A 22,672-nucleotide genomic window follows, 5' to 3' on the forward strand; every position below is an offset into this window, starting at 1 on the left:
TGAACTATTTTGAGAACAGAATCCTGTGAAATACTAGCAGTACTAAGTAAAGCCCATTTTTAGATAAGTTGAAATGTACTTAGCTCAATTAATAAAAGTCCAATTACTAAAACTGTATGAAACACTGAAGTTAACACAAGTAAGCACAGGATGTTATTAAGAGAGGTAAAGGATATGGAATTATGCGTTTGTTGGTAGAAATAGAGTGCTTTGCTCTGTTATAAACACAAATTTGCAAAGAGTAAGGATATAAACTACATTATTTGAAATAATATATTTGTAAGGTTTTGTTAAAGCTTATTTCACAAAAACCTGTGTAGGCATGTTTCTTAAATAGAAAGACTTTTCAATATATACTTTTCAACTGACTGAATAAAAATATCTAATGTTATAAAACACACCCGTGGGTGGGTAATGATCTCAGCAGCTACAATGACAGTTTCTCATGTTCTAATTCACCTTCACAAATCCATGTCATCATTTTTTGGCTAAAGTAATGTCAGTTGGTGACATTTGCGGCATGTATAAAAAGGACCCCCCATTGCAGCCATTTTCATTTGATTCTTAAGATCCAAAGGCTGCTGAAAGAACAATTGAATGAAGTTGAGGATCGGAGAAGCTTGATTTTCTTGTTCTCTGTGAAATGAAACTCTAGTCTTTTTCTTCCCCTTCCCCTTAAAAGCAAAAGTCTGCTAGGGGGTTGTAACTGTGTCAAAGCCGCTGGGATGCCACTGCTGATCACTTTAATTACTACGACTAAGGAGGATAAAATTAAAAGTAGCACCATTGAAGCAGTGGAAGAAAGCTTGCCTAGATGTCGGTGAACTGTGAAATATAAAAATTGCATACCAATACATTTTTATGGAAAGGAAACAAGGAATTACATTACTTATTCTTGAAGAGTTTGTCCTTAAATTGTCAAGTTTTATTAGTGCATCTTTCTATGGCAGATTGTAGACCATTTTGGAACGATCAGGAAAATAGTAACTTGAAGACATAACTGTTAAAGGGCTAAATATTCTTTTCAGTTTATGTCCAAAGTGCTTAGTTCTGATCTAGCTTGTATACTTTGAAATTTTTAAATGCATTGTATTAAATGCAAGTCCTTTGCACCTTAACAGGACTTTGCCTTGTCCTGAAGATGTTAGCAAAGAGAATAGTAAAGCTTAAAAGTACCACATTTAGCACATTTCTGAAGGTTTATAATTTAAGGTCGGGAACTTAAGTTTTAAATGAATTTAAGCAAGTTAGTTTCTCGTCACCTCTCAGCACTCAGTAGCACAAGGGGGAATTTAACCTGATTTGTATAGCCTAAGAGTAAGCAAAAAAAAGTGTTTTTTCAAATCACAATAACAGTAGGGTCTCAGAAAATTTCTGTACACCAGTTATATAACAGATAGGACCAGTGGTTTTAAATCAGACACTGATTTTACTTCTTAGTATGCCATTTACAAGATGTATGATCTTGGGCAGTGTATTTAAGTGAGATGCAATTTCTGTCAAATCAGAGAGATAGTAGTTAACCTTACAGAGTTGTGAGTAGTAATTGAGACAACGTGCAGAAAACACTGCAGGCATGGAACTAGTATTTACAGAAATTTGTTATAATTTGTAAAAAGGTGGTCGTGGGGAGGGAGGCCCCAAAATACAGCTTCCTTCAAACCTTCCAAAGAGTACTTCCATCTTACAAAATCTAGATTACCCACATAACTCTAAATAATACTATATAGAAAAAGGTAATTGTCATCAGACCCATTCTTAGAAATCGGAAGCCTAACTACTTCAGTTTATTTAAGTGTATTTAGACAAGGCAGGTAAATAAAAGATACATAGTTTCATATGTGTTGAATTTTTTAACAATACTTTTCTTTTTAATAACAGTCTTGGATGTTACCTTTGTATCCCAGGGAAAAGATCTATTTTTTTCAGCATAGTTAACAGATTTATTTATAGCTATGACTGTCTTCTTTTAAGTACAGAATGGTCAAAACTGATAGCAGTAACTCATTTCTGTGCTTGGGTAGGTAGGCAAACCATCATTGTCAGAAATATTCATTATCTACATTTTGGAGCAGTTTGTGCTGAATGCTGTTAAAAAATAATGAAATAATCATTGTCCTTACTCTCTGGTCATTTTATCCTTTGACATAAACAATATGTCTTTTTTGAGTAAAAGATGATTAGATTTTGTTACTATCTAGTCTTTAGATATTACTGCAGAAAGTGACTTTTAATGAAGCTTATATATAAAAATTAAAATGAAATAGTTTTACTTATAATGAATCTGGAAATTAATACTATCAATTAAATTAAAATTGGTTGCATAATCAATTGCTGCGATTACAAGCTTTTCCTTCTGACCTTAACAATTAACTTCCATTTCCTCAGTTGGTTCTTTGTCCTAAGGGAAGTTAATGGGTGAGAAAACAAACAATGCAAATATGCCATCCCACTGGAGAGCTCTAGGCCCAAGCAGAATTTTCTCTGTGGTGTCAGGACATTAGTAGAAAAGTAAATCAAGGCAATCTGATAGGGAACCAGAATTCTGTCAATCAGGCTCAAGATTTTGTGCTGTGTCCATAAACTTTGTTTACTGTAGGGTTTTATGAGTTGTAACCTGCCCTTGCAGTCTGTTAATGAGGCTAAATCTTACTACTTGAGAATTGAATTACAGCACACCTCTGGGCTAATGGTTATAAACAGAAAGTCCCATTAGGGCGCATTCTGACTTGTTCATTTGCATTTTTTTCTATTGTATAGAGAACAATGATGGGTAAGTAGGTACAAACAAACAGTTTACATGGAAATTGATGAAATGTCCCTAATTAGTATTTAGAGTTGTTTTTATTAATAATTGTCTGCTTTAAGTTGCACTCTTGGTCGACTCTTAGAAATCTTTACAGATGGGAGTTGAGGAGGAGGAGGGTTGGGCATGGGGAAGGTGGCAGCTTGTGAGAAGAAATTAGTTTTCCATTTCATATTCAGAAAGGTAGAATCATTTATTTCATTTTAACTCAGATGACCTAAGATCACATCATCTTAGTCTGAATCACCAAATTCTAGCTCTGCCAAGAAGTTATTATTCACACATGAAATTCACTTAAATCTAGTTGCCTGAGGCATATCCAATAATGGTTTTTATTAGTGCTCTTAACTTTTCTTAAGTTTGAAAGATGAAAAAGTTTAGTAAAAGTTCAATTTTCCTCAGTTGGTCATGTAATTTGATAATTTGGGGGATCAAATAGTTTGGTGATTCAGAGCAAGGGCTGGCTCTGTAGTCAAATAGACCTGAGCTGGACTCCTGGCTCTGACATCAGTTCTAGCTGTGTGATCTTGAAATTCTAAATCTAAGTATTCTCATTGTGGTTGTGAAAATTAAATAAGATCATGCATATAAAGGACTTACCACAAAAGATCAAGAAATATCAGCAACCGTCACCAAACTCACCATTATCAAGCCTGTATTTCTTTTTATTCTAGTATATTTTCCAAGTTCAGAAATATTAAAAGTGTACTGAGGATTTTTGTATATTATTCTTGCATTGTCAGTCTCACTTTGCCTGGTGTGTACTAATTCTCTAACTACAAATAAGCTCTTGTCTCTAAATACTAAGAAAATTTCCCTTGAATTTTAGATTTTGTCTTCTTTTGCCCTCACCACAAATACCACCCACCCTAGGAAACCTACCATCTCATATCTTTCCTTCCTTACCCCAAGATTTTTTTTTTTAAAAAAATCCTATATAATAAAAGCCTAATATGCAAATTGTCCCCTCAACCAGGAGTTCTACCATTCACTATGACGTGCGCTGACCACCAGGGGGCGGCGCGGAACATGGCAGGTGTTGGCGACGCGGCACTGCCAGCCCCAATGGGCCCCAAAGAGAGTGGGACCACAGCGGGATGGTGGAGAGGGTGAGCGGGCAGCACCAGGCCAAGGCGGGTGCAAGCGGGGCCCAATCACCCCGCCAGTCGGCCCACAGATGGTGACCAGCAGTGGTGGCGGAGGACGGGGCCACCGCCTGGCTCGGTGAATCAGGCAGGGGGGTGGGGGCGTGGAGACCCTGGGGCCCAGGTGCTGCCCAGAGCCCAGAGGTCAGCTGGAACCTGCCCTTCCACGCCAGACACTCATGCTTCGATCGCCAGCCAGGCCTAGGTACTGCACAGGTGCACGAATTTTGTGTATCAGGCCTCTAGTCTATTATAAAAGTAGTACCTATCTACTATAAAAATTTAAAAATAAAGACAAATGAAAGAAAACAAAAACATCACATTTCCACATCTAGATAGTCTATCATAACAGCTTTGTGAATGTACTTCTAAGTGTTTTTGTGTATATATATATTTATATGTGTATTTATTTTGATAAAAAATGAAGTAATTACTATATAAACTATTTTTTAGCCAAGTTACATTCTTCTTATTTAATACTTTGATTATATTCAGATTTCTATAATTGTTTCAACAATGTCCTTCATAGCTGGTTTATCCAAACCAGTATCTAACTCAGGACTATACATCATATCTGGTTAATCTCTTTTGTTGGTGGTGATGGTGATTGTTTAGTTGGGTTTTTTTTAGTGTTTGTTTTCATAACTCTCTTGTTAAAATAACCAGGTCAGTTGTCTTGAATATCCTACCTTCTGAATTTGTTTGGCTGCTTCCTTGCTATGTCATCATGTTTCTCTCTCCCTTGTTTATGATAAACTGGAAATTATATGTAAAGGCTTAATGGATTCACTTCCAATATTTGGACTAGACTGTTCTAGGTGGTGTGCACTTCATGTTTCACATCAAAAAACATTAAATGGCTGACCTAATAATACTGATGCAAAAACTGACCATTATATTATTGGTCCCTAATCCTTGATCTAGTTCTGGTTTCCCCTTGCAACTAGAAAATAATCTGTGTGGTATCAAGCATATGTTCCGATTAGTAGTGCTGCGTAACTAACTACCCCAAACTTAGTGATGTAAACAATTGTTTTTTGCTCACAGATTCTGTGAGTCAGGACTTCAGGCAGGGCATGGTGGGGATGCTTGGTCTCTGTTCCATATTGTCTATGGCCTCAGCTGAAAGGACTTCAGCATCGGGAGTGACTTAAAATGGCTAAAGGCTGAGATCATGTGAAGGCTTCTTCCTTCATATGTCTGGTACTTCGACCTAGAAAACTCAAGGCAGAACTTATTTGGGACTGTGGACTGGAGCACACCTGCATGTTACTTGGGATTCTCAAAGCATGACAGCTGGGTTCCACCAATCCGGTGACTATCCCAGCGTCTAATAATATTACTTGCCAAATTTAATTTCCCTTTTTTAATGTTCAGATTTATTAACTTCTAACATTTACTTTAGTTGATTACTCCCTTTTTCATGAGAGCTTCTTCAGTTTCACTTCCCAACTGCGTACTAACATCTTTACTCAGATGGCCTGCTAGCCTCTCAACCCGTCTGTCTTATCCCCAACTTCCTCTCCTGCCTTTTTTATAGTTCCTCTTGGTTTTTCTATTTGAATTCCTAGTGCCACCATTCTAAACTTCTGAGTCAGCTTTTTTTCTTCCCTCCCTATCTAATTAGTTACCAAGAATTGGTACAGGTATCAATTCTGTCTCTAATATATATCTTACATTTGTCTATTTCCATTCTCATTGTCCCCATCCTAATTCTAGATTTCATTACAAGTTCCTTGGACTATTATAGTAGCCTCCCAACGAGTCTCTTTTCAGTCCCTTTATGTCAACCTATCTTATGCACTTTTGTCAGATTAACCTTTCTCAAATATACCTCTGATTGGTCACACGCAAAACCAAACACTTAGTTGGCCCTCAGTTTTATTACAGTAAAAATAAAGTACTTCACCCTGTTGGACAGGGCTTTTACAGTCTATCTAGATAGCTTCATTTTTCTTGCCTTGTCATTCTGTCATTATTTTTGCCCTATGCTCAGGAAAACTAGACTGTACTCTTCCCAAAATACTTTCCTGCCTCAATGTCTTTGTATTGTTCCTACCTCCTAGTCTCTACTACACTGACTCACTTAATTACCAACTCCCATCTGTACCCATTTCAATTCCTGCTCATTCTGCAGGCCCATCTCACAAACCATGGTACCATGATGCCTTCTGTTTGTTCCTCAGCCAAAATGTTCTTCTGAACTCTAGCTGCATTTTGGTAAGACCTCTTTATTGTGGCTATTTTATCTTTCCCTTTATATTACAAGCTTTTGAGAGGATGAATTATAAATTTTCATGTTTCAAATTTCTATAGCAAGTACCAAGGTATGTACTAAGGACCATAGATACAAAGATAAATCAGATATAGCTCCTGCCTTCAAGTAGCCCAATTCTACTGAGAAGGAAGCATTTATACAGATTTATAATGTAACTTGACAAGTATTATTTTAAAAAGTAATACACACACACACACACACACACACACACACACACACACTACTTTATTCCACCAGTGGGGAGGAGGGAAGGATAGTCTGGAGAAGTTTAGTGGGTTTAAACTAAATCTTGAAGAATGAGTAGGAGTTAAATAAGATGAGAAAAGAACATTCCGGGAAGAGGAAATGACATATTCACATCCATGAAACTACATGATACAAGCAATTCTGTATGAATATATGTGAGCTTTAATGGAGGCTGGGAGATGTTAAGGGAAGGTAATATTGCAAAGATATGTTAGGCCAGATAATTTCAGGCTTTGTTTTGTCATAATAATGCCTTATTTTACATACTTTCCAGTTTATGAAGCAATTTCACATTGGTTAAGTATGTTTCATAATAATCCTTTTTAGTAGGCAAAAACTATTTTAGTTATTTAATTCTCTGTAGTCTTTTGTTATTTTAAACATCAAAAACCACATTAGACTTTACTTTTTCTTTTCAGTGTGCTTCTGGGGGGAGAGAGAGTAGGAATGGGGATCGTACATCAGTTACCCAGTTCTGATTTTAAAACTACCAAGAGCAATAACTTGTGTAATTAATGTACTATTCCCATTCCTACTTCAGTCCCCTAAAAATACCATTTCCTATATATTATCAACATGGTATAGCAACATTTTTTTGCCATCAAAGCTGTATTTTAGTCAGTGCTCTATGCTTTTATTAGAAAATAACAAGTTAAATTCTATTCTTAAAAATAAGGTAGGTATTAATTGAAATTGTTTTTAATATTATGACTCCTTTATAAGCCTGATTATTTTATTAATAATCGTCTCTGCTATTTCCTCAGTAATATATACTGCCAAACATTCTTTAGAAGCTAGTTTGAATTTTTAACAAGACATTTTAATACAATAATTTTGTAAATGTTTTTTTTTTTAAATCTGATTCTAAGATGTCTTTTAAAAATGGTGTGACATCCAACTGATATAGAGCATCCTATTTATAATGTGGGCCAAGCACCATGCTGTAAACCAGTTACTATCATGATGATCAGATTGAAAATGAAATTGCATTTCTGTCAATTACTGAGTTGGCAACTGTTCAATATATCTTAGCAGCAAGATGAAGAGCGACGTCGGCAGCTGAGAGAGAGAGCTCGTCAGCTAATAGCAGAAGCTCGATCTGGAGTGAAGATGTCAGAACTTCCCAGCTATGGGGAAATGGCTACGGAAAAGTTGAAAGAAAGGTCAAAGGCATCTGGAGGTGAGTTAAAGAAGCTTGTATCATATTCTACAGAAATCCACAGTAGACCTTTTGGGACTTTTTATTCTTACTTCAAAATGTATCAAATACATAAAGTTTCTAACCTATTGATATGTTATAAAAAATCTAAAGGAAGCATAACAAATCAGTAGGTGATTGTTGCTGTTTTTCAGATCAACTTTTTGTCTTAATATTAAACAACCCAAGGAGTATTTTCTTAGAATATGATTTAGGAGAAAACTCAGACATTGGTTTGTGGTTCCCCATGATGCCTCATTAATTGTTTTAGGAGTGAGTAAAATGCAATCAAGTCCTCAACATCTAGATCACAAGACTTGTTAGATGGGGAGCTTTGGCATGAAGGATTTTCACTTTAAACCAGATCTTTAGAAAAGTAGCTTTAACAATGTTCTGGCATTAGCCTGATATCTAAGAATATTTAATAAGTCCCATATCCATTTTTCTTAGTTTTCTTATCCTAAGATTTTTTTCCCAATATCTGCAAAAATTAGTCTAAACTTGTTGATGTTGGGACAAGGACTGTTTATACTATAATTAAAGAGAATTTTAATTTGCCCCTCAGTGCTCAATTTGGGCATCTTTAACTTGGAACTTTTTAGATTTTTATTTAAGTGGAGTATATTTAAGAGGCCTGTGGGTTTTTATTTTATTTTAAAGATCTATAACCTATTTATCTACCAAAACATGTCAGGTACCTGTCCTGAGTTAGTCTTAGAATGCTAAGATCACTGTAGAGAGTAGGCAAGTAAAGACGCAAATAAGACTTCAGAGGATTGAAACAAAGGTAAGCTATTTCTAGGGTCAATTATAAGTTTCTTCAAAGTAAACTGAAACATACTGCTGTTATTCCTAATTGATTCCTTATATTAGAAGCTTACTATTTTAGAGAATTCCAACTGATGCCTATAGCAAATACCCTTCCATCTCTTAAATTTGAAAGGTGCTTTTCCAAACAGCTGTGTATCTGTCCCTCTGGTCTTCTCAGATGTTTGCACCTTAGTTAAATCCTTCATCTTACCTTTTCAACTCCTATCATTCAGAAGTTTTATTGCAATTTCTACACTCTCTTCTAAAGTTTTATAGTAACATCAGTAACTACTCATAGCTTTATTTATATAATGCTATGATAATTTGCTTTCATTTATTATCATAACAAGATGTTTCTTTGATATTAGAAAAATTCCAGATGTTCTAAGTATCTGAAAATGTTTTGCCTCGTATGATAGGAAAAAAATTCATGTTCTTGATCCTTCAGATAGACTGTCCTAAAGCTACTAACCCTACCTACCGGAGACTGTAGGAGAACAGTAATAATAGCATACAAGCATCCAGTCTCTCTTTTAATTTTTTTCCCTCGGTAGTGAGCAACCAACATTGCTAAATGAGTTGTATACTCTGGTAAAGCTAAGAATTAAATATTTTGATTGATGGTGTGGGATGGGTCAGCTATGTAATTTGTTTCATCTCTAGAATCAACCCAAGTTTAAGCTAAGTCAGGACATAACTAAGTAAAGAGACTTTATCAGTGTTACAACCGCCAAAATAGATATCTTTCCTATATAGTAGCTCGAGAACATGAGGGCCATATTTTGTCATCATTTAACAGTCTAAAAAGTAAATAAAGAACAAGTGAGGATTGGATCTGCAGAGCTAGCAAAGAAGTATAGACTAGTACAGGGAGAGCCAGGTGAAATCAAGATGGACAGGGCTGAGCAGGTGACTTATAAGAACCTGCTGAGGAGCCCAGACTCTGTTCTCTAAGACCACAGTGATCAGGGTCCATTTCTCCCATTGGACACACCATACCTTTAATGTTGGAAGCAGCCACATATCAGATGGTAGGCTCTTAATCAGGCTGACCTACAACAAGTGGATGAGGCCTATTCCCTGGCCTCAGGGGTAGATAGATATTGGCCCATCTCCACAAGACTAGGACTGCTCTGGCCTCAAGGTCTAAGCTGAAGCTATTGGGGCTGAGAGTTGGAGGAAGAGACCTTTAGGACAAAAGAAAGGATATAATTCCTGCTTGAAATTCAACCATTTATATAGATGTGCTAGGACAGGACTTGGCAAACTTCCTGAAAAGTGCCAGAGTAAATACTTTAGGCTTTGCAGGCCGTATGGTGTCTGTCTTAACTACCCAACTCTGCCCTTATTGCCTGAAAGCAGCCTTGAACAATCTATATATATAAAAGGCTAATATGCAAAGTGTCCCCTCAGGAGTTTGATCAGGAGACCGGGAGTTCGATCTCTCGCTATGACGTGTGCTGACCACCAGGGGGCGGCACAGAACGAAGGGAGGCCCCAGCCAGCAGCTGGAAGGCCCCTATTGGCCCTGACCGCCAGCGAGGCCTAGGGACCCTACCTGTGCACAAATATTGTGCACCAGGCCTCCAGTATATAAATAAACGGGCATGCCTGCTATTTACTCCAAAAAAGTGGTGAGCTGGATTTTACCCATAGAAATTAAAATTCACTTTGGTTCACAGAGTCTAATTCCTAAGGGAAATGATGCTATGAAGTTGATAAGTCAGGGGAAAGAATTAACAAATTAGTGTTCACTCTTCCAGTGTCTAGTGGGAATCATCAAGTCTGAATAAGGAATAGTATGGAAGTAGGAGAGAGAAATAAGTAGACACCAGCCCAGGTGGAGGAGTAGGATAGGAGGATTTTGGAAGCAGTGGTCCAGAGTAAAAAAGGGAGTAGTCAAGAACTGAGATAATAGGTGAAAGCAGAGCCTGGGGAAGGGATGGAACTTGACTGTTACTCAGACTCATTGCCTGCACTGTTCTCAAGGAGCAACCAGGCTCTGAAGAAAGGAAACTTACTTTTAAGATGAGGTGACTTCACCTTCATGGTGTCCACAGAGAATATATGCAAGGTATTTCAGGTCATGTATAGCCATGGATTCAAGCAACCCACTTGCATCCTATTGCAAGCAGAAATAGCCTAATACTTTTCAATTAACAGAATCATACCTGTCCAAGGAGCTACAGTCTAACTTTTACTTTTCCTCCTTTTGACAATTTTTTAGGATTTATGAGAGGATCAGGTGCTATTGTGGTATTTACATGTTTTTTCAATTTCTGCATCATTTTGTAGTTATAGACCTATAACAGCCTCATCTTAAAATTCTCACTCTATGTAACAAACTTGTGGGTTCATTTTATTGCATTGATCTTATTCGGCAAGGTACAGGTGATTGGGGACTAAGTTGGGTATTTTCATTTTTAGTTTAGTGGTATTGTGATCAGAGACTATGGCCTGAATTTCTGCTTTGAGAGTTAATAAGTTTTTATTTTGGCCAAATAAATGTTAAGTTTTGGTTAATAGTCCATAGGTATTTGGAGGTGTCTATCTTGTTTTATGATATTATATCATACTAGAGGCCCAGTGCACGGATTCGTGCATGGGTGGGGTCCTTCAGCCTGGCCTGCGCCCTCTTGCAATCTGGGACCTTGGCCTGCGGGGATTGGGCTGAAACCCGGCAGCCCAACATCCCCCCCACCCCCCCAAAGAAGGTAGCAGTGCCGAAACGGCAGGCGGCCGGGGAGGAGCCCCAGCCGGGGCCAGGCGCAGCTCCACTGCCACTCATCCCCAGCCCCACTGCGCCTGCTGCCGCCACCGCCGCTGCCGCCGCTGCCGCCGCCGCCGCCGCTGCCGCCACCACCACCACCACCATCGCCACTCAGTAGCGCTGCTGCAGAGGCAGGAAAGGCTGCAGCTGCACTTGCTAGTCATGAGCCTGGCTTCTGGCTGAGCAGCGCTCCCACTGTGGGAGTGCACTGACCACCAAGGGGCAGCTCCTGTGTTGAGCATCTGCCTCCTGGTGGTCAGTGCACATCATAACGACCGGTTGTTCTGGTCGTAATGGTCGCTTAGGCTTTTATATATATACTAGAGGCCGGGTGCACAAAAATTTGTGCACTCGTGGGGGGAGGGGGGTCCCTCAGCCCGGCCTGTGCCCTCTCGCAGTCTGGGACCCCTCAGGAGTTAATGACCTGCTGGCTTAGGCCTGCTCCCGGGTGGCAGAGGGCAGGCCCAATCCCTAGGTGCAGCCCCTGGTCGGGCTCAGAGCAGGGCTGATTGGGGAATTGGGGCGCCGCCCCCTGTCATGCACAGAGCAGGGTGGATCGGGAGGTTGCGATGCCACCCTCGGTCACGCTCAGGGTAGGGCCGATTGGGGGGTTGGGGCACCGCCCCCTGTTATACTCAAGGCAGGGTTGATGGGGAGGTTGCGGCGCCACCCCCTGTCACGCACAGAGCAGGGCCAATCAGGGGGGTTGGGGCTCCGTACCCTGTCACGCACAGAGCAGGGTTGATCAGGGGGGTTGGGGCTCCGTACCCTGTCACGCACAGAGCAGGGTTGATCAGGGGGTGGGGAGCTCTCCCCTGTCACGCACAGAGCAGGGCCCATCAGGGGGTTGGGGAGCTCCCCCCTGTCACGCACAGAGCAGGGCCGATCAGGGGGTTGAGGAGCTCCCCCCTGTCACTCACAGAGTAGGGCCGATAGGGGAGTTGGGGCACCGCCCCCGTCACACACAGAGCAGGGCGGATCAGGGGGTTAGGGCGCCCCACCCTGTCACACTCAGGGCAGGGCCGATGGGGAGGTTATGGCTCTACCCCGTCACACACACAGCAGGGCCCGTGGCGGGGGGAGGTGCGGGTTGGGGCACCGCACCCTGTCACATACAGAGCAGGGCCGATCACGGGGTTAGGGTGCCGCACCCTGTCACACACAGAGCCACAGGGCGATCAGGGGGTTGGGGAGCTCCCCCTATCAGGCACAGAGCAGGGCTGATCAGGGGGTCGGGGCGCCTTCCCCTGTCACGAACAGAGCAGGGTGGATAGGGAGGTTGTGGCCCCGCCCCCTGTCACACACACAGCCGAAGGGCAATCAGGGGGTTTGGGTGCTGCCCCCTATCACTCTGATCCCGGTGCCAGGAGGCATATTACCCTTTTACTATATAGGATAGAGGTCTGGTGCATGGGTGGGGGCCGGCTGGTTTGCCCTGAAGGGTGTCCTGGATCAGGGTGGGGGTCCCCACTGGGGTGCCTGGCCAGCCTGGATGAGGGGATGATGGCTGTTTGCAGCTGGTCACACACCCTTCAGGGTGGGGGTCCCCACTGGGGTGCCTGGCCAGTCTGGGTGAGGGGCTGAGGGCCGTTTTCAGGTTGGCGGGTGACTGAAGCTCCCAACTGTTCCTTTTTTTCTTTCTTTTTTTTTTATTCTGGGCCAGCTTTAGCTCTGAGGCTTGGCTCCAGCTCTCAGGCCTCGGCTGCTGAAAGTAGGTATCTGGTTTGTTTGGCTCCTATAATCGAAACACTGTTTCAACTCCAGCTCTGAGATCCCAGCTGACTGAAAGCAGGTTTCTGGTTTTTTTTAGCTTCTATATTTGTAACAATGTTTCAAACTGCAAGCTCAGAGGCCGGCAGCCACAGGCGGGGAACATTGGCTTCCTCTGTCACTGAAGCAAGCAAGCCTCCTGTTAGCTTCAAGCTGCCTGACTGCCGGCCGCCATCTTGGCTGGCAGTTAATTTGCATATCGCCCTGATTAGCCAATGGGAAGGGTAGCAGAGGTACGGCTAATTACCATGTTTCTCTATTATTAGATAGGATTAGAGGCCTGTTGCACGAAGAGATTCGTGCAATAGGCCTTCCCTTCTCCTGGCTGCCGGCATTGGTTTTCCTCTGGCACCCGGGACCCAGGCCTTCGCTCCAGCCAGAGCCGCCTTCCGTCCTCTGTCTTCTCGGCCCCGGCCGGAGCTGCATTCCATCCTCTTTCTTCGCGGCCCCAGCCGGAGCCGCCTTCCGTCTTCCGTCTTTGCGGCTCCGGCTCACCTTCAGTCTTCGCTCCGCCGCTTGGAGCCTACGTATGCAAATTAACCGCCATCTTTGTTGGTGGTTAATTTGCATATCGCGCTGATTAGCCAATGGGAGGCATAGTGAAGGTACGGTCAATTACCCTGTTTGTCTATTATTAGATAGGATAGACTAGAGGCTCCGCGCACAAAAATCGTGCGCAAGTAGGGTCCCTAGGCCTAGCCTGGCCTTCGTCGCATGGCCTCTGCCGCCCCGCCACTGCTGTGCAAAACTCCCCCCACCCCACGACTGCTCCGCGAGGCTCCGCCTGCCCCGTGACTGCTCCGCGAGTCTTGCCCCGCGACTGCTCTGCAAGTCTCCCCCCGCCTCGCGACTGCTCCGTGAAACTCCCCCCGCCCCATGATGGCTCCATGAAACTTCCCCCAGCCACCGCCGCTCAACAGTCCCCAGTCCCGCTCCGTCACCACCCCTCCCTCATGGTGAGCGGCTCGGGGGCCAGGGGCTGGACTGAGAGGTGCTCTGTGCGCCTCCTGGTGACTGGTTGTTTGGTCATTACGGCGTTACAGCCACAGACCTTTTATAATATAGATATTTATTGTATATTATATGTGATATATTTTACATGCTTTATACCTATTATATGAATGTAGCTTACCACTTTGGTTTGTGTTAGGTTAGGGTCATTTAACTTTTATTTATTTATTAATTCATTAACTTACTTTAATATATTTTATTGATTTTACAGAAAGGAAGGGAGAGGGATAGAGAGTAAGAAATATCGATGAGCCCTAACCGGTTTGGCTTAGTGGATAGAGCGTCGGCCTTCGGACTGAAGGGTCCCAGGTTCGATTCCGGTCAAGGGCACATACTTTGGTTGCGGGCACATCCCCAGTAGGGGGTGTGCAGGAGGCAGCTGGTCGATGTTTCTCTCTCATCAATGTTTCTAACTCTCTATCCCTCTCCCTTCCTTTCTATAAAAAATCAATAAAATATATTTAAAAAAAAAAAAAGAAATATCGATGAGAGAGAAACATCAATCAGCTGCCTCCTGCACACCCCCTACTGGGGATGTGCCCCCAGTCAAGATACATGCCCTTGACCAGAATTGAACCTGGGACCCTTTAGTCTGTAGGCCGATGCTCTATCCACTGAGCCAAACTGGTTAGGGCCATTTAACTTTTAAACTGACATTTTTGCCTCTTTGATTTAGGTAAAGTAATATACTTTGTATTTCAGATGAATAAAGAACATTTTTTTTAATTTTTGTCCATGTAAATGTTCATGTGCCTGCATTATCCATATTTCAGTTATGGCAAATAGATTTATCTAAAATTGTTGAACCAAATAAAATCTTATCAGACTTCAGTGATTTTTATTTTCAGCTTCTGTTAATATTTGTGTTATGTTTTTTATTTTTCATTTCTTTGAAAGTTATGAATTTTATAGGGGCTGGAGAATTTAAAAATTATGATAGAAATGAGAAATTTTTTAATGTTTTTAATGATACACTCAGTATCTTTTTTAAAAGTTCAAATATTCTTTTTTTTACTATCATAAGATTTCCTAGTTTTTCATTTAATTTATTTATAAACAATAGGTGTTAGAAGACTGTCCTTATTGCTGTGCAATGTCAACTGGAATGCATTATTTCATTCTGGTGCATATCCAATCTCCTCTTACCTTGTCCTGCTACATTATACATGTCATAGTTGCAAATCAGCTTCTGTTGTGTAATGAATCTCTAATTTACTTTCTGCTATGCTCATATTTTGGGTTTCCAGGGGTTAGCCATAAAGATAGATAGATAAACATATCAATACTAGAGGCCCATTGCACAAAATTGGGGCCTTCCAGCTTTCAGCAAAGGCATTCCTTCCAGCTGCCGGCTGCCAGCCAGGGCCTCCCTTCCCCGGCTACCGGCCAGGGCCTTCCTTCATTCCGCGCCTCCCCCTGGTGATCAGCACATGTCATGGCAAGCAATCGAACTCCCAGTCTCCGGGTAGAACTCCCGAGGGGACACTTTGCATATTAGCCTTTTATATATATAGATTGGTAGAGATATATGTGTAAGTATAGATAGATCATATATATATATATATATATATATATATGTATATATACACACATATATATAATATGTAGTGTCTTAAACACACACAGATACATGTGCATTTTAATTCTGCTAAAATGCATTTAGAATATTTCCACAGGTGTTAAGAAATGTGTAACATTACTGTTGAAAAGAATTCAAGTGGTCATTATAAAATTGAAGTCAGTGAATGGAAAGAACATGGAAATCCATTCTTAAGAAGACCTGAGCTTTATAGGAAATCAATTTTTACTTTTACCCTCCCAAATAGTAATCCTTTTATCTAAGGTTAGCAATCTACACTAATAAAAGACAAACATGCAAATTGACTTACCTTCGCTACACCTTAAGCCATGCTCACCAGCCAATCAGAGCGACTATATGCAAATTAACCCAACCAAGATGGCGGCCGGCAGCCACAGAGCTGGAGCAAGCAGGAGGCTTGGTTGCCCCAATGATGGAGGGAGCCAAGCTTCCCGCCTGCCGCGGCGGCTCTAAGCTCCACTCAAAGCAACAAAGTTTCAATTACAGAAGATAAATAAAACCCAGATACCTGCTTTCAGCCAGCGGTGGCCACGGAGCTGGAGCGAGCAGGAGGCTTCCCTCCCGCCTGCCCTGGCTGGCTCTGAGCTCCTCTCAAGGCTACAAAGTTTCAATTATAGAAGGTAAATAAATCCCAGAATGAAAAAGAAAAAAAGGAGAGGCTGGGAGCTTCCGTTGCCAGGGGGCTTGGCCAGCCTGTAAACGGCTCTCAGCCCCTCACCCAGACTGGCCAGGCACCCCAGTGGACCCCCAACCCTAAAGAGGGTGTGGCCAGTCTGAAAACAGCCATCAGCCCCTCACCCAGGCTGGCCAAACCTCCATGGGGTGAGGGTTCCCACTGGGGCGGGGGGGGGCTTGACCAGCCTGCAAACAGCGATCAGCCCCTCACCCAGGCTGGCCAGGCACCCAAGCAGGACCCCCACCCTGATCCGGGACACCTTTCAGGGTAAACCAGCCAGCCCCCACCTGTGCACCAGGCCTCTATCCTATATAATAAAAGGGTAATATGCAAACTGACCCTAACAGCAGAACGACTGGGAATGACTGGTCACTATGACACACACTGACCACCAGGGGGCAGACGCTCAATGCAGGAGCTGCCCCCTGGTGGTCAGTGCACTCCCACAGGGGGAGCTCTGCTCAGCCACAAGCCAGGCTGACGGCTGCCAGCACAGCGGTGGTGGTGGTGGGAGCCTCTCCCGCCTCCTCAGCAGCGCTAAGCATGTCCGACTGCAGCTTAAGCCTGCTCCCCACTGGCAAGTGGACATCCCCTGAGGGCTGCTGGGCTGCCAAAGGGATGTCTGACTGCCAGCTTGGGCCCAGTCCCCCAGGGAGTGGGCCTAATCCAGCAGGTGGACATCCTCCGAGGGGTCCCAGACTGCAAGAGGGCATAGGCCGGGCTGAGGGACCTCCCCGGGTGCACAAATTTTTGTGCACTGGGCCTCTAGTACATATATAAATATTAAGTAACCCACTCAGCATTACTGGTGAGTGGTAGTGTAGACAGAGATTTCATTTAGCTGGGAAATAAAATGAATGAATGGTATCTATTTAACATCAAACAGGAACCCGGCACTCTATAAGCAGGTAATGAAAAGTGGTGTGATTTTCTACATATTTCCAGAACCTGCAAGTACCCATATCTGACCACATTTCCAGATTTAACTATTTTCATAGTAATGCTATCTTTTTAGCCATTCAGACTGGAGAGTCAATATTGACATGTGCCTTAGCCTTCCTGTCCTCAGTATCCCTCCGCTAAATGATGTCATCTCACTTCCCAATTCTTGTATTGTAGGTTAGGCTCTCCATAATGCTTGCCTGGAGGACATACCCTGGATTTTCTGCCTCTAGCCTTTCTGTACTCCAGTCTAACATGTAGGTCAGCCATTTTGCATGAAGGCTATCACATGGATTATATACCCAAATGCAGTTTCTAGACCACTTTTTACTTCACATAAGAAGGCATATCAGATTGTAAGCAAGAGTGATATGATAGAAATAGTATTGACACTACTCTAATTTTTATAAGACATAAGCCTCAGTGCTTATATTTCTAATTGTTTTATACACCATTCTTTGAACATAACCTATCCATTCCTGCTGTCTTTGTGCCCTTTTCTCAATTGTACCTTTTTTTTATTTAAAGATACAAATCATACCATTTATTATCCACACCAGCAGGGATTTTGGTTGTTGCATAAAACACAGTTCAAGATGTGTTCATTTTAAAAAACTTACCTCTTCTATATTTTATGTTTTTAAAGTCCTGTACATTTCTTAAGACCCAATTTAAAGGTTAGTGCTCACATGAAACAATTCCTACTACTATTGGCAAAGGATAATCTTTTCATCTTTAGAATTTGCTCTGCACCTAATTTTTATTCCATAACACTTATCTCTCCTACATAGTATTGTAGTCACCTGAATGGAATACAACTTGGTATCTCCTCAACATCCAGCAGTGGGTTATAAATTGCAGATGTGGTATATAGTGGAAGTTCTTAAATAAATGAATGAATGTTGCATTTTATGCTTTCTAGATTAATTATGGTCAGTAATAATAAATAGAGACTAGTTGGCAACAACAAAGTACTCCACTCTAAAAACTATTGATAGTAAACTATTTCTGACGCAGTAATAAGAGGAAGTGTTCTGAACAATTATTTAGCATTTAGAAATATTTATTCATTTATGTTTACTATAAAATTTTTTAGAGAAGAATCTTTGAGGATAATGAAGATGAAGATGTTGAATTTTATGAAAGTAATCAAATAGTTGTGCTAAGCATAGTTGATTGTACTTAAATAATATACCCAAATATAATGCCATAGGGTCCTATAAACATTTAGCAATGTTTTTCCCTGGAGGCATTTCTCAATCTTTTCTTCTTTGTTGTGTTCTTCTGAACAGCTTATACAGTACATGGGAAGTCTTCAGTAAATGAAAACTATTATTAATGCTGCCCGATTAAAAATAAGCTGTAGAGTAGTAGAGATATTCTTTAACTCCTGGGGCTAGGCAGATATTTCTCCAAAAGGTTACACTGCCTGTCAGTATCAGAATTTAAATTTTACTCCTAATATGCAAATCAGATCATTGCTATGCCTTTTTAAATGTATAAATATCAAAATTACTTAACCAATTTTTATTACTAGGACTTAGAAAGGAAAAAACATATAATAGAAATCTTTAATGTAAAAAAAGACTCAATTAATAAATTGTGATCTAAAACAGTTTACTGTGTAAAAAAAATCATGTAAGACTTTCTTATTTTATGTATTTAACTATATGTGTGTGTGTGTGTATGTATGTGTGTGTGTGTGTGTGTGTGTGTGTAATATACTTTATTCTTGACAGTATTACAGATGTCCCCCATTTTCCCAACCTTTGCTCCCCTCCTCCCAGCCCCTGCCCTATGTCAGGCCTTCACCACACTATTGATGTATTTAATTTTGAATAATAACAGTTTTTTCCAGTATTAATTCTTCCAAGATGTATTGTGTTGTTTCTGAACTTTCTTTTGCATAAAGGTACTGTCTATTCTAGTCTTAATTTTGTCTTTTAATTTATCTGTAATGCTTTTATGATAATCTATAATAATAAAAGCATAATATACTAATTAGACCAGACGACCTTCCGGATGAAGCTGGGTCTTCGAGGGAAGCCCGGGTCCTGGGTGCTAGAGGGAAGCTGGTACCGGCAGCCGGGGAAGGAAGGCCTACTCTTGCACCAATTTCGTGCATCGGGCCTCGAGTATTTCATTAAAAGTACCAAAGCATTCATCTTCATACAAATGATTTAAATATAGCTACAAATTTTTAAAGAATTACATGTGTCTTTACCACTTATATCTAATCAATGCTAAAAATGTGAAACATAGAAATATTATTTGATGACTTTGTTACCAAACCAATTTATTTTTGTATGCCATTATTAGTGATCACTAATAGAGTACTTTTTAAAATATAGCAACTCAGTGAGCTCAGTGATTCAGAGACAGTGTGTGGCAAATTGTCAAAACCTTTGCATCTGCTTTGATGTGACAGTTCATCTTTGACATATGAATTTAAAATATAAATGTTAATCCAGTAGTGAAAGAGTGACTTAAAACTGATTTTTTAACTTGCTGATCTGTGTCAGACTTGAATTTGAATAACTAATTAAAATACTGTTTTTTTCTTCTTTAGTGTTTTGGACAAACAATATAAAACAAATAATATACAATATACTAACATTATTGCTACATGTTCCTACAGATGAAAATGATAATATTGAGATAGATACTAACGAGGAGATTCCTGAAGGCTTTGTTGTAGGAGATGGAGATGAACTTACTAACTTAGAAAATGACCTTGATATTCCCGGTAATTTCAAATTATAAATATTTTGTGTCCTGCTGCATGGCAAACTTTATCATTATATTTTTATTATTATCTCATTAATTGTGATAATAATTTTTTTGTAGTTTTATTACATCTTATGTCTTCACAAATCATTTCACTAAATCCACCTTCCATCAATTTTGTAATTATTTTGTTTTAGGTTTAGTTAAAATTAGCAATAAAATTGGAATAGCAAATTGTAGCTTGTGTTCTCTTCTTACTAAGATTCACTTTTTTATATGTAAAAAGAAGATTTATTGATTAATTTGAGAGAAAGAGAGACAGAGAGAAACATCAATTTATTGTCCACCCATCCATGCATTCGTTGGTTGCTTCTTGTACGTGCCCTGACCAGAGATTGAACCCACAACCTTGGCGTATTGGGATGATGCTGTAACCAACTGAGCTACCCAGCCAGGACTGAGATTCACTTTTGTATTTTATGTTATATGATATAATTTGTAGGCATTCAATAATTGGTTCCCTTCTTAGCCTAAATATTTCGGTTAATGTTGTAAGGTATAGATGTAGTACCTATGGAATACTTCAAATGTAAATCAGATTTTCTGACTTGGTTAGAATTGACTATCTTAATTGTAATATTATATTGCAGATTTTGTGTTTTATTCTCTTTTTTAGTTTCTTTTTTATTTTAAATATTACTACTAATAAATTAATTTATGCATACTTAATTACAATAAGACACTTTATTTGAAAACTGCTTATATAAACTGCTATTGAATTAATCACATGTCTTATATCAATAAATATTATACCAATAATCACATTGGTAATTAACCTTTTAAGTTATTTTTTAAATATAAACATACTGTGGTTTAATAGATGAGTGGTTCATGTAAGTCAACAGCAGATAGCTATACAAAGTTTTATATACCAGAGGGGTTCCATAAATGCTTATTAAATTGAATTCTTATAGCAATAAAAAGTCTTAGTTATTTTCCAGATTTAAAGGTAAGGAATTGAAGTCCTTAATATTTATCTTTCCCTATAAAAAGCTAAAGGGAGTGAGAGCAGGTCTCTTAGCACTGACATGCCTCTGAAATACTAACCTGCTTTGTTTTTTTCCTCTGTTTGAAATCATTCTGTTATTTCTCCAGAAACAATCAACCAAGGTCTTCTTATCTATACAGAGCACCTAATAAAAGTTACTGCTCTTTTGTCAGTAACTCCTTCATGGTGTAGTATTGAATTATACTCTACCACAGTGATGGCAAACCTATGACACGCATGTCAGAGGTGACACACGAACTCATTTTTTTGGTTGATTTTTCTTTGTTAAATTGTATTTAAATATATAAAATAAATATCAAAAATATAAATCTTTGTTTTACTATGGTTGCAAATATCAAGAAATTTCTATATGTGACACGGCACCAGAGTTAAGTTAGGGTTTTTCAAAATGCTGACACGCCGAGCTCAAAAGGTTCGCCATCACTGCTACCAGGTAGAGGTTGTGTATAATTGTGGAAGTCCAGGAAAATGTTGATATTTAAGGAAAAATTTTAAATGTTTGTTCCAAAATTAGGACTATCTTTCATTTCTTTCTATTTAAAATACTGTAGAACTTAGGCAAATTTGATTTTTCTTTATGAACAAGATTTTTGTTGCTGCTTACCCAGCCTCTCACCACAACCATCACCAGAAGCTTTATCAGAAATCAGCAATGACCCTTTCCTGCTGAGGATACCCATAAGTACAGAATTGAACCCTTTATATTAAGTTCTATATTGAAGTATAGAACCAATGACAATAAGGGATGCATATTTCCTCATTTTACAATTGAGTATGAAGACAGGAAAAATTAGCTATTGCTTAGGTAACGTGAAGGGAATTTTCTAGTTTAGTTATAACAACTTTGTGGGACACTTAAAGTTTGGCTAACATTAGGCCTAATAGGCTTAACTCTTGTCCATTAAAAACTCTCTTCCTACTTTATGCCAAAAAAGAAAACCCATCTCAGCCTTCCTGTTTGTGAAGTTAGCTAATACATTGTTTACAACTCTCAAGAATGCCAAAAAGTGTTGGCATGTGCATAGGACAAACTTTCCAAATCAGGCTATGGTTTATTTCAAGGCAATAAGAAATAGGAATGCAGACTGGAATCTGGAGGCATACATTATGATTTTTATCCTTGCTTTATTTTCCCCAAAATTCTTTTTTTAATAATGTTTTAATAATAAATTGTTTAATCTTTATCTTGATTTGACCATAGTTCATCAGATATTGTTTAAAAGAGAAGCCTGGTAATATAAACTAACCAATTTGCATGAGAGTAATGATAATAGCATTTATTAAGAGTCTTATAATTAGAAAACTTATTAATCTTTATGAAAAATATCTGTTACCAAATGGTTGACATATCTTTTCCAAGTATTTTATTAAATAGTTGCTTTGAGTGAATTTAAGTAGAATTATTTTATTCCATTTGTTTCTATTACATTATTAAAAATTACTGTACTTGCTAAAAATAATTTGAAATGGTTAATTTTAAAGTTATAGCCGTATTTTTGTTTATTTTAAATTTCTATCCATATTTAATACGTTTTAAATTTTTATCATCTTTATTGTATTTCTGCCCTCCCATTAGAAGGTATTTGTAAGCATATACCCTGTTTCAGTGCTATATATATGCAGA

At 39.8% G+C, this 22,672-nt stretch overlaps 1 protein-coding gene across 8 annotated transcripts in view; it reads left to right on the forward strand.

Annotated features, from left to right (window-relative positions):
* The window catches only part of EHBP1 (EH domain binding protein 1), a 310,727-nt gene that overhangs the window by 233,931 nt on the left and 54,124 nt on the right, over positions 1-22,672 (forward strand). For 6 of the 8 annotated variants that reach the window (XM_070429315.1, XM_070429313.1, XM_070429317.1 and 3 more), the window contains 2 exons: positions 7,508-7,655; positions 19,891-19,998. In XM_070429315.1, coding sequence (XP_070285416.1) covers positions 7,508-7,655; positions 19,891-19,998 — 256 coding nt within the window. The remainder of the gene's footprint in view (positions 1-7,507; positions 7,656-19,890; positions 19,999-22,672) is intronic. The other 2 variants (XM_070429318.1, XM_070429319.1) reach the window with 1 other exon arrangement.

Source organism: Myotis yumanensis, unplaced genomic scaffold (genome assembly GCF_028538775.1).
Source record: "Myotis yumanensis isolate MYYU_CA2020_CCGP unplaced genomic scaffold, mMyoYum1.0.hap1 SCAF_11, whole genome shotgun sequence".
In the NCBI taxonomy this organism is placed as follows: Eukaryota; Metazoa; Chordata; class Mammalia; order Chiroptera; family Vespertilionidae; genus Myotis; species Myotis yumanensis.